At 35.8% G+C, this 13,536-nt stretch overlaps 1 protein-coding gene across 1 annotated transcript; it reads right to left on the bottom strand.

Moving 5' to 3' along the window:
• Positions 1 to 7,332: 7,332 nt before the first annotated feature.
• On the bottom strand, positions 7,333 to 7,787 carry LOC107515865 (60S ribosomal protein L32-like). The gene has a single exon (XM_036223461.1). It carries the CDS (start codon positions 7,738 to 7,740, stop codon positions 7,333 to 7,335), a length of 408 nt encoding a protein of 135 aa, XP_036079354.1. The 5' UTR covers positions 7,741 to 7,787.
• Between the last annotated feature and the right edge of the window lie 5,749 nt (positions 7,788 to 13,536).

The following is a 13,536-nucleotide window of genomic DNA, read 5'->3' as shown; positions in this document are numbered from 1 at the left end:
AAGCAAAAATAAAGGAATACAGTCTATGCAAGAGGACAGTATTTTCATTATTGAGCATTTGCAGTCTTTGAAATTTCCAGAAACAAGAGTAAGAGAGCATCAAGACCAGATGCCAAAAAGAGATTCATAAAGAATACTTGGCTAGACTGTAGGAAGGAGGATTGAGTCAACAAAAGAAGATGTTGAAATGATAAAAGAATAACATTATGATAAAAGACCTGTTGGTTGTAAAAGGTTAAGGATGTAAAAACTTCAAGATCCCACTAGAGAAGTCCAGGAAAATAAGGATTGAAAAAAGGTTAATAAATGTGTAAATAATAAGTCTAGAAAATTGCCTTCTTGAGGAGAGTTTCAAGAGACTTATGGGAATAAAAACTACTTTTCAGGAGCCTAAGAGGGAAATTGGTAAAGAAAATAAGGCAGCAAAAATGTGCCTCCTGTTTGAGAAGACTGGCAATGCAACCAAGGAAAATGACACAAAATTGCCAATGCAATTAGAGAAATGTATCCAGACCTTGTAATACACGAGCATTTCCTGCCAAGTCATTTTCATACATAGCCAAATATTGATTCTATCCCACCTGTTCTCAACATTTTCAAAAGAATAAATTAGTGAAGGGTTAATTAATGAGTTTTTAAAAATTTATATTTTGATATTCACAATCCAGATATCTATTTTATTTAGGGCAATCTCAAAGAATCCTATAATACAATGTTGTATAGAATCAGAAAGTAACAATAACTTTTATTTATTTTTTTGGTTATGTTGATCGGAACAAGTTTGATTTTACACTGAGTTTCAAGATATGGTATTATCAGATCACATTTGGTATTGCTCTAGGTCCCAAATTTTCTGCTAAAAGATTTATTACAATCTGAAGTTTCGTAAATCTAATTGTAATTTATATGTGGCAATAGTTTGCTATTTATAGCAAATCTATTTTCTAGCTACGTGAAAATTTAACTTTAGTTTTAAACAAATCTATATTTTCTCATGCATATTCGAGGTAACCAGGTGCCAATATGTATACAACATTTATAAATGCAAGTTGAATATTCTTTAAACAGCTGGCGTTTCATGGCAATAACATAGAGCTAACCCACTTCAACCTCTGGTACTCATCTTTCTCTCAAGCCATTAAGAGTTATTGTGTAGGAGAGAGAAATCTAACAATAAATTTGTTTTAAACCTTTCTGATACATTTTGTTAGCTTTTAACTTTGAAGTTTAGTTTCATCCTGCATTTTTTTTTTTCTATTCAGAATCCATAGGTACTTTCATGAAGCCAGATTAGAACTAGTTCATTCATAACAGTGGTTGCAGATGCAAATGACAACTGTAGCCAGGCATGTTACAAATCTCAGAGGTCATCAATGATGCCTTCAGACCTGTTTTTGTAGATAAAGTTTTATTGGAACACAGCCACACTCATTCATCTATTTTCTTGCTCCAACAGCAAAATTGAGTAATTGGGACAGTAATCACAAGGTCCTCAAAACCAAAAATATTTACTATTTGAGCCTTGAAGTAAATGAATTGGCCACATGCAAACAACAGTGAATGACCCAATAAGGGTGCATTTGTTGTAGCCACCAGCCCCCAAAAGACACACGGACCACGAGAACTCAGTGAGTTATAGAAAACACACTCTTTATTCAGCCAACTGGGTCTGCCAGGGGTATGCAGACCCCAAATTAAGCAGCCCCGAAATGTAGAGGTACAGGATTTTTAAGCCCAAAATCCCATTCTTCATTCTGTCTAAACACAAAGGTCTATTTTTCTTCTATTCACTACCTGTTTACCCACAGGTCGGGTGTGCGAGCGGGGATACAGAAGCAGAAAGCTTAGTGTTAAAATGTTATGTTCAATGGGTGACAGCCTATGTTCCCAAGGACATAGCCAAGCAGTCATTTTCCAGCCAGCACACATTATATCTGTAGTGCCTAATTATTACCAAGTTGAAAAAAGCAGGCCCAGGTTTACAAAATTCAATACTTGAAAAAAGTCAGAAATTCAGATTTTATATGGTATCTTTAGTTTCTTAAGTGTTAGCTACTAGCCCAATTTTTAAAAAACAAATGAGTTAACACTGTAAGCCAAACAAAATTAATCTACTTCCTGGATCTATCCTTTTACTACCTCTGAAATTGCTCTTAATAGCTATGTGATATTTGATAAATAAATTTCTCCTCATGTGGTGTCTCAGTTTCTCATTTGCAAGCTGTTGACTGCCAACTCTCCAAAAATACCGATAAAATAAATTCTGCTCATTAAGCAGAGATGGGTTTTTGCTTACTTTCAGAGCCATAATCTTGTCTCAGACAGAGGAGGGAAAAGGCAAGATAATGAAAAGACTGGAGGAGGAGGAGGTCTGTGTTAAAGTGGATCTTTCAGTGTCGGACTGATAGGGATTAAGCAAATCTATGACATGACAATTTGGGATTGATGGATACAGCAAGGGGAGGCTTTGGAAACAAGTCTTAAAGAGTAAACAGCTGTTTGACGAGCCTATTTGAAAGATTTATTGTCCTCAAGAGGGAATATTTACTCTGATGAGGGCTGGTTGAATTGTCTATTATTTGGACAAACAGATTTGCAGTAAGTTTCTAAATAAACAATAGTTATTTTCAACTTTACTTTCCTGGGCAAGATTTTCCTGGGATAGTAAAGTCATATTATTACAGTTAGCTCTGCTGCTGCAGATGGTTTCAGTTCTTAGACCCCCCCCCCTTCTTATTCTTTGGGCTAAAATGAAGGACATGTTATTAAATATGGGAACAAGAGCAATTCAAATTTTCACTTCTATGTGAGTTGTCATGATTGCACGTGAAGTTTTAGTGGATGGCCATTTCAGCTCCTAGAAAATATCAAGTTTTCCTATACTCATTTGTGGGTTCATTTTGTGGGACATTGGCTAGAAGATAATAGCTGTGTGTCAGCATTAAAGACAGTGGAGATTAGAGAGGTGAGCACAGCAAATGAAAACTAGGAACAGGATTATGATCAGAGTTTGTATGTAGTGCAGTTCTCAACCAGCAGCCGAGAATACTCTAAGTAAGCCAAAAGGATATATCCCAGCCCCATCTGAAGAACCATCTACCAGAAATAGGGTCATTAACCATATTACATACTTTATGATTTCTTTACTATTCTTAGATTATTTTCATAATATTAAAGAGCCCAAAGAAGTTTAAAGAGATATAAGCATAACATTTTTCCCTTAAAAATGTGTATGTTCCCCCATGAGAGGCCAAGTGATATCCAAAAAAATTTTGTTCTAACCTATCACCTGTCCAATTTCATCAACCTCTCTAGAAAGTTTATAGTTTTGGTGGCATCGTCTTGCTCCTTGTCTACTCTTTGAATCATAGCACATAACAGTCCCATACTTTCTGGGCAATTTATAAAGCATGAAGTGAAAAAGCTAGAAGAAAGAAGGGAAATTCAAAGTTTCCCTTGAGCAGCTGGTATTTCAGTAAATCAAAGCTCAGGTTTGCTTCCTTTTTGAATTAAAAATCTAATTATCAAGAGATAAGGGAAGGGAAACTGATAGGTAAAAAAGAAGCATGAATGATATCGGGAACAACCCTGAAGGCAGGTATTCAGTTAACTAAGGTGATAAATTCATTTCTACTTTACAGGTGATATAGCCAGTTGATGTTTGTACCACAACTGAATGACTGTCATCTAAGGTCAACCTACCTTAGATGCCTCTTTAATCAGTTATGAACATTTTAGTTTTCTAAATTTTATATTTCTGGTTGTATGGCACGTTGTGGTGTATGCAATCTAGAAAGCCATTTAATGGCAAAGTCCAGTGATTCAGAAAACCAACAGATTCATACCAAGAAAGTGGTACAAAGAGAAGGAAACTATATGGCTCCTACAGAAAAATATATTAAACCCCAAATGTTAGTTATATTCATTCTTCCTTCAACACATAATTAGAATGTAGCCAGGGGTTGTACTGAGAGCAGAAATGATTAAGGATGCAAAAGTCAGCATTAAGAATAGGAGTGTAATAGGTAATATAACTAAAGTTCATCTAAAATCAGAGGAAAAGGGAAGAAAATAGGAAAATAAATACTGAAAGCTTACAGATTAAAGCATGGAAACTTGGACTCCAAGTTGTTATCTAAATTTTGTCCCATGGACTTTGGTTGAAAGATACAGTTCATTATCATTATTTGCAGGTTTTTTGTAGATTTGCCTTCTCGCTAACATTTATTTGTAACTTCCAAATCAATATTCACGGTGCTTTTGTGGTCATTTCGGGACATGTCCAGTGCAGTAAAAAAATTCAAGTTTTCCAATGTGCAGGTTACCAGATATAAAACAAAGTGATATTCTGCCTTCTTGTTTCAACTCTCATACTGTAAACAACTGTTTTTTTTGTGTTCTATTGAGTGCCATATTTTTTTGTGTGCGCTTTTTGTTGGTGATTTTGCTTTTGTTTAAAATGGCTCGCAAGCACAATGCTGAAGTGTTGCCTAGAGTTCGTAAATCCAAGAAGGTTTTGATGCGTCTTACTGGAGAAAATTCGTATATTAGAAAAGATATGAATCATAGTGCCATTGCCTATGTTCGATGTTCATAAATCAACAATACATATTAAGTAAAGTGTCTTGACACAAAAATACACACAATTGATAAACAGTGCAGTTTCCTACGAAGAGACCATAATCTTTACTAAGCCCTTCATTCTGCTAAATTTAAAGAATCCCTTTCATTTCTAAGTTTCCATAATAGGTGAGTAGCACTTGGCATCAACGACCACTCTCAGGTTAAAAGTAATTTTTTAAAAGTATTCATTGCTTTTATTATAAAATTAATACAGGCTGTTATAAAGAAATTTACATAGCTTAGCAATATAGAGGCTAAAAAATAAAATTTCTATTTGCTACTTTATTTCTATTTTGTTTTAGAGAAAATCATAAAGAGTTTTGAGAATGACTATCCAGATAGTCCAGCAATAAGCAAATGTGTGTGTGTTTGTGTGTATGTTCATGCTAGGAGTTGAGTTTCTCAAATGGAATCCTTCTAAAAATTTGTTTCGTTGATATACACTTTAATTTTCTTCCAAATTTGTTCCTAAGAAACTATATTATTTTTACCTCTTTGTAATAAATACTTCACTGAATTAATGTGTTGCATTAATGTCTATCCAGTAAGGCCATAACCTTACAGTAAAAATGTAGTTTACTGTCCTTATTTTTCCAGTGAATCGCTAAGCCATCATTGCCCATCTTGGCAGGAAATATCATATCTCCCTCTTGAAGTTTCCCCATTAAAATATCTAAGAATCCAGGTAGTTTAATTAGAAATCCGTTTTCTACCATACTTTTGAGAAACCCCGCACTCTTCCTCCTTGCATTTTCTCTTCTGCAGGCATTCTTATCCATCCCCATCACATTCCATGCCATCTACACGCTATGGTCCCCAAACGTATGTCTCTACATCCAAGGTGTCATCTGAGCTCTAGACTTACACGTGAATTCTTTGATTCTCAGCCCTCAAACCTGTTCACTTCCTGTCTTCTTCATCTCACTACCTGGCCTATCTGGTACTTGCCAGAAACCTAAGATTCACCACTACCCTTCTCCCTCACTCCTCACTTCTGCTTAATCACCAAATCTAATAGATGCAGACTCCCAAATATAAAGATATTTTAAAATGCAAATCTTCTCATGTCCTCCCTCTCCCCCAGCCTTAAAATTATTCTATGACGTTGAATCTAATAACTCGGCTTACCTGGTAATTCCTCTAGCCTTGTCTCATATACTTTTACTCCTTTTGTCCTGTGTTACACTAGACTTTTCTGTGTAGCTGGAATAAGGGAAGTTCTCTCCCATCTCAGGAAAAATGCTAGACTGTTCTCTTTCTACCCAGGCTTCTGTCCTTCATTCCTTCAGTCTTCAGTAAAATTTAAATTCAAGGAAGTCTTCACAGACCAAATTAGATCTTTGTCCACACACCTTCCAGATGGCACCCATCATATCTGTAACTGTTTACTTGGGTCTTTTTCACCCTTTAGGCTCCATGAAGGCAAGAAGAAATCCTGTCCTGACATTACTATGTTCCCAGCACCTGTCATACTTCCTAGCACTTATTAACTACAGAAGACCAAAGTGAAGTAATTGAGATAATTAGATAGATGATGCACATGTCTTTTTTTTTTTTTTTTGCTGTATTCTCTTTTTATTTTAAAATTGATAAAATGGTTATTTACCCCCAACACATACAGAAACCATTTGCTCACATCATAGAAACAATCTTTTCTACTCTAAATTAGAAAATCACTGCAGATGTCAGAAGCACCTGTAATTACAAGTTCTTTGTTCCTTGGCTCCTTCTTTGCTGTGAAAAAAATCTGATAGACTCCTGGAACATTACCAGGTAATTCTATCATGTTGTCTAATATTTTCTAATCATTCCAAACTTGTGCATGTGCTGGTTTACATGATTTGGGTCTTCTTATAAGAGATCTGCACCTTTTACAGCTGATTTTTTGGCAGCTAAAACTAATCAAACATATTTCCAAAGAGATACCTTAGTGACAAATTGCTTTTCAAAGAGATACAGTTACACTTTAAACTATTAGAATGAGTGTAAAAATTCAATAGCGACATTTCTACCAAGTTTTTATCTAAAAGTAAAAGAGAACTTAACTGAAATTTAAATAATATATAAAAGAGCAAACTCTGCAGATGGGCTTTTAAAATTCTTATTAAGTGAAGGAAATGCACAGAAATGTAAGATGAGCTTATTTATAGAAATGTCAAAAATAACTTTCAACATATGCTGAAAACCTTTTCTTTGCAACTGCTTGAGCTGGCTTTATAGTGTGGTTTGACACTTTCCCTTAAAGTTTTCTCTATTTTGGATATAAACAGAATAGAATAGAATAGAATAGAATAGAATGAGATTAAAAAAAATAGATGATATAGTATATAGTTTTTGTCATAGGCCATGTCTGTGGATTTAAATTAAAGGCTTAATACTAGTCTCCACGCTTCCCAGAATACCAGGAGAATGAATTTAAAATGTCCATGTAAAATAATATCACCCAACTCCAATACTCATTACAGTTAAAAATAGTCTGCAAAGTCATTAAGTAACAAAACTAAGCTTATTTTTAAAGTATAAGAATTTTAATATTGGTTAGGTTTCACAGTTCCATTAGACTAAGCTGATCCTCACTTAATCAAAAATCCTTTATTGATTACAGCTATTGCTTTAAAACGGTGATTCTCTAAGGTCCTAGAATTTTTTTTTTTAAGAAAAATTTTTTTATGGTTATATTAAGAAAAATACAATGTGCACATAAGCTGTCTATTGAATTTCTTCACTGTGCAGCCCGGCACTGGGACTGGTGACTCGGAAGGTCAGCTGGGCTGCTCTTTGCATTGGGGCTCTGTGGTTTTTTGAGGAGACGTTGTGAGCGATCTCAGCACAGTAATATTTGTTGTACACCAGCAACGCGTCAAGCTCCTTGACATCGTGGACCAGGAACTTCCAAAAGCCATTGGCCAGCATGTGCTTCGTTTTCTTGTTAGTCGCATAACCAACGTTGGGTGTCAAGATCTGGTCCTTGAATCTTCTGCGTGTCCTACTGTCAGTGCTTCTGGGTTTCTGCCAGTTACACTTGATTTTGCCATTTTGGTCTGACTGGGGCCTGATGAAGTTCTTGGTCCTCTTTTTGATGATCTTGGGCTTCATGAAAGGTCTGAGGGCAGCCATGATGCCAAGTAAAAGATGGCTGTCAACCTCTGTAGGCAGCACCCAGGAAAAAGAACTAAATAAAGTCCTAGAATTCTACAGACATGCCTCAGCCGTTGGAGTAGGTAATAGGGGGTTAGGGCTTCAAGACATGAATTCCGGGGGATACATCCTCATAGCAGTGGTCGGATACATAAACCAGATGACTGGAGGACTGAGGTATCAGCCCCAGGGTACTGCACTATCACTATGGATCTCAAACAATCTACCCACAACTTTGTAAAAAAAAAGTCCTTTTATTAAACATTCCCCTCATCTGATGTGAATGTACTCTTTCCTACAAAAACCAAAACTGGCATAAACAGATTTAGCATCTAGAGACAAAAAGATTTAGTGAAGAATTTGTGTGGAGTGTGAGAGAAAGAAAAGTCAAGCAAATAGCTCATACATCTGGTGCTTTACCTTCACATTCATAAGGAAATGGGCATACCCTCATATTATATGATAATTATCAAATTACTAGATGCAATTATCAAAAGTAGATATATTTGCACATATATAATTCTTTCAGTTTTGATCATGAGCAGCTCATACACTAGCAATCAGTGATCGAAGTTGATAGACTAAAAGCTAATAAAATCAGGGTCCCCCAAATTGTTATAAAAGTGTCATCGAGACAACATTATTGTGAATATTAACCCACCTAGCTGAAGAATTGAAGCAAGGAAATAAATTCAGCTTTTCTAATGTTGTTATTCTACTGTTAATAACACTTGCAAAGGATGGCATGGCACCAAATACAAACATGTTAATTAATAAATGTAAAGAAAGATCAGATTGGCCATAAGCAGAATTAAGACTTAAACTGGGAAATCTTTAGAAGAATGTGATCTGATCCAATTTGTGAAAATAGTGAACAGTATAAAATGGTAGAAATGAAAGAGAGGAAGCAGTATCTCTATGAATATAAAAATTAATGGTGATTCCTAGAAGGCTCCATTAACCTTAAAAGTAAAACCAAATAATGGTAAAGAGAGGAAATCTATGAACATATAACATAATGCCTTCAGGATGCCTGCGTTTTGTTTCCCATCCAACCAGAATCCTATAACTTTTCATATTTATTACTTGCTATCTCTAACTTCATTGCCTCATTCATCATTTTAAAAATGAGTTTAAGCTATTGAATTCAGAACTATTTTGAGGATTAGAGAATAAAGTGCACGTAAAGTACTGAGAAAGTTAAGACAAGTCAGAAGGTCTTATATGTGTTATAATTATTACTTAAATAATTTCTGCATAGTTTGCATTGATATGTCTTTTCAGTGTATGATAATTATACAGGACACATTTTCTCTGTTGAGCATCCCATCAAGAGCTTGGTGGAATCACTTAGCAATCAAAACATTTAAGTCTTGCATTCTTAATAGCATACATTTGCTCTCCTATGTTCTTCTAGTACATCCTATAGATCACAAGAAATAAAACTGACTATGGCTGATGGCTCAGAAAAGGGTTTGTTGAGAAAGGATGGTGGGCTTCGACATATGGATTTGTGAGGACATAGTCCAGTCCATAGCCAGCAGGTACTGAGCAGCTGAAGCCCAGGATGTATGCCTGGGGACTGGATACAAGCAACCTGATGAAACTGAAAAAGTTGAATATGACAAGGAATTCCCCAAATACAGTGATGGTATACAAAGAATGCTACGTGGAGAGAATATAAGTGCACATTGCATGTGGTAAAACAGGAATCCATAAAATCAGACGAGGAACCACCATCTGAATCAAACTAAGCTCTATATTGGCAAAACATAGCCATATAACCTATATAACTTCTGCTTAAATGAAATTTAGAAAAATATCAGGCTTAGTTTTTATAAACAGAGTAATATTGAAGAGTACAGCAAGGGAAAGAGAGAAGGAGAGGAAGAGGGAGGGAGAGAACACTTAGTGAGAAATGTAGGTAAATTTGCTCCCATGTAATAAAAGTTTTTGCCAAAAAACTTAGAAATAATTTGTAAATCATGTTAATTGGCATAATGTAATGTGGCCCTTTTATATTTCATATAAATCTTTATTCAAGTGATTTTTCTTGATCAGAAAATATGTGAAACCAGGCATAAAAACATATGTATTATTATTATTATTATTTTAAATAGGCTCTTTCTTATCCAAAATAGGGCTCAAATTTCAGAGTGTTGGTTTGTCCATTTTCAAAATTCCAGATAAAATAAATTAATCAGTATAATGGGGAAAATTCTAAATTGCCACCAGAAACTAGAAAAGAATGTATCTATGTATTGGGAAATTGGAACATCTCAACAGGAAGTAATTTATACCAGAGAAAAGTGAAAAGAAGGCTAATCTTACAATTCACGAAAACTGCCATTCATGAAATGTGTCAATAGATGCTGCCTGCAGAAGTTAAAAGGGGCTAACTAACTCTGTGTTCCAGGGAGCATGCCTCCCTCAGCTACCACTGGATCGCTGTGAACCACTCTTCCCTGAGAATGAACCAATAAAAAACCACTGACATAGGACAAGACCCAGGACTTCAAAGCACAGACCATTCTGAGTATACAGAGCAATGACACCCTGTAAAATGGAGATCTTGTCGGAAACCCACATACCCACCTCATGCTTTCTGCACTGTAGACAGTTGGTGAATGTTGTTAACCTATAATCTAATTTATATACACCTCAGATTGTATAGTTTGCCTAATTTTCTTTGTCTGGCACATTTCAAACATCATGAAATCAAAGCATGTTGATTTTTTTTTTTTCCAGTATTCGCAGAGGTAAAACAAAACTATCCTAATTTAGTTAAGGTCACTTTTAAACCTTTCTATTTCAGATCACAGCAGGAAACAAAATAATAGCTTAGCTTTTCTATCCTTCTAGCATAATGGAAAACATGAAACCATTTCAATCTCATTTTTATCAATTATAGTTGCAATCTCTATTAACTTTTTCCTTTTTCTTGAATCTGTCTTTCTAGTCTTCATTCTGTCTATCCTTGATAGAGGAAGTACACAACCTCAGGGCAACTTCACCTGGGAGCAAATAAAAACAACCGCCTATTAAAAGTGAGTTGTAGTGAAGGATTTTCCTTTTAGGTGGACTAAAGGTTGTAACTAAGAAGCCAATTTGCATTCTTTTGGGACTGAGCTTCCCTATCATCAGCCATCCAAATTAATTCAATTGTACTTTAATATGGATGAGGATATACCCACCAGGAAAACAACACAGGCACACTTGAGCCAAAGAAATTAATCTAGTTCCTGAATTTTACCCAGGTGCATATTAATGGTTTTTCGACTCTCGAGTTTGACTCTAGGGTTTGGTTTGGTTTGGTTTTTAAATCTCTGCATTCTCTAAGTCCTTGCTACTCCAAGGACTAGAAGCTTTGGCATCGCTTTGGAACTTTTTAAAAGGCAGGATCCGAGGTCAGACTCTAGACTAATAAATCAGAATCCATTTTTAAACAAGATCTTCAGGTGATTCTACGCTCCTTACTAGTCTAGTATACCTGTGAACAAAGCTTAAAGTACCCTCATTCTGAGCAACATAACACTAGCCGAAGACATGACCCTGGCTATGGAAATAAGTGTCAAGTATAAACAGTCGAATTACAGTGACTCACTTAGGCAATCAATCAATAAAAGGCTACATCTGGCATTTCTGGCTTAGGGACAAACATGCCATTTTGGAATCTGAATAATTCTGTTTTGGTCTTTACTCAGTTAAAATTAACTAAGTAACATCCAGATCTTTTCATTACCTTATAAATATAGGCTGAGAGATAAGGACTGGGCTGGTTATAAAATGAATTTTACCTATTCATGTCGGCCAATAATTCTTGACTGCCTACTGCATTCAAGACATTGTGTTTGACTCTGTGATACTATGATGGCATATGAGCTGCTTAATTGTAATGTGCCAGAGGTACACAAACACTTGAGCTCAACTATGTCTACCTAACACCGAACACCTGATCCAAACTAAAAACTGAATTGAAAAGTATAACTGTTTTGCCTGTTTTTAATAAATCATCTAGATGATTGGAAACATTGTAGTGCTGATTGTCTAGATCAAAAACAAAAACCAAGATAAAAAATGACAGTACCCAAGTGCTCTGATGAGAGGTATTAGCAAAAACAAAAAGAAGCTACTCTTTGTCAGATGCGCTTGAGCACTACTTGAGTAGAAAAATAAAATTTGTTCATACATCCTCTTCATAGGGGCATCATGAACTAACATTCTGATTTATTATTATTCTCTAAAATCGAGGAGCAAATAGCACATTATGTTAAAATATAAATGCTTGCTTGAAAATTTGTTATATTTTGTTCATTTTTTAAAATAAATGTTAAAGAAGTACCGACTGAGTTCTTTTCTGGCCAATCAGTAGGTGTATAACTGTCTAAGAAGAAAAGCCTATGTCAACAGCGTATGTTTTACTCTTTAATTGCAATGTGCACTATTTAATTGGGGAAGCAGGCATGAGATAAAAGAATTTGAAAAGAGAATAGAGAATAAATACTAGGAGAGATTACCGAGTTGACTGCCAGTTATCATCAGGTGCAAGGGGTTCTTCGATTTGGCAGGACCATTTTCCTAGTGCTCATCAGAAAACTGGATGAAGAAGTTATGTTTCACATATACAATGGAATATCACTCAGCCATAAAAAAATGAAATCCTACCATACGCAATGACATGGATGGACCTAGAGGTTATTATGTTGAGTGAAATCAGTCAGATTCAGAAAGATATATACTATATGATTTCACTTATATGTAGAATTTAAGGAACGAAAAGAGCAAACTAATCAAAAGCAGACTCAAATATAGAGGACAATCTGGGGACAGACAGAGGGGAGGGGAATTGGGAGGGTGGGAGAAAGAGGTACAAAAGTAAAGAAGTACAAATTGGAAATTGATAGATGGGCACAGGGATGGGGAGCACGGCACAGGGAATACAGTCAGCAATAATGTAATGGCTATGTGTAGAGTCAGAGAGAAGAGAAGATAGATAATCAGGGGGATCATTTCATAAACTATATAAATGTCTAACCAATGTACTGTATGCTTGAAAATAGTAAATAAAATGAAATTTAAAAAAAAATTAAAGAAATCCTGAATCTCAAGACTGTCCTCTCAGCGTTTTTTTACCTGCTCCCATCCCCCACTGGTCAAATGCTCGCTTCATGAATATTAAGCCTCTCCACACTTCCAGGTTACACATATGTGGGGGAAGCAGGTCCCTCTTCATGTCATTATTCGGCAGAAACAAGGGAGCCCCGTAGGAGAAAGAGAGGTGCTGTCTAGCTGTGTCTACATGAGGTTGACCATCTCAGTGGGAGCTGAGTAAAGCCCACACAGAGCCGGTCACTACGGCCACACTGTAGCTGGAATAGGAATTCCTTTACTCATCCATCCATCCATTCATATTCCAGGCTCTGTTCTCAGCTTGGGAATACAAGATTAAAAGGCAAAGTTTCTACCCTTAAAGAAATTACATTATAGTACAGGAACATACATTTAAAAACGAATGTTAGAGTGTGTCAAGTACTAAAATGGGAAATATATACAAATAAAAGAAACCTCTAAGCCTGTCTCCTAGAATCAAGATATCCATTAAGCAAAGACAAAACTGAATGAGTAAGAATTAACCAAGCATGTAGGCTGGAGGGAGAAATAGGCTGAGCTTGTGAGATGGATTATGGCATGTGTAGGGCAAATGAGAAGTCAATGTTGCTGAAGCTTCCTATGTGATGAGGAGAGGATGGGAGATTTGGCCAGGCAGGTTCAGAG

Source organism: Rousettus aegyptiacus, unplaced genomic scaffold (assembly GCF_014176215.1).
Source record: "Rousettus aegyptiacus isolate mRouAeg1 unplaced genomic scaffold, mRouAeg1.p scaffold_m13_p_6, whole genome shotgun sequence".
NCBI lineage: Eukaryota > Metazoa > Chordata > Mammalia > Chiroptera > Pteropodidae > Rousettus > Rousettus aegyptiacus.
Note: the sequence above shows the minus strand (reverse complement) of the source record. Positions and strands in the feature narration are given on the sequence as shown.

Coding starts and splice junctions, on each gene's coding strand:
- LOC107515865 (XM_036223461.1), bottom strand. CDS start 7,740: ATGGCTGCCCTCAGACCTTTCATGAAGCCCAAGATCATCAAAAAGAGG.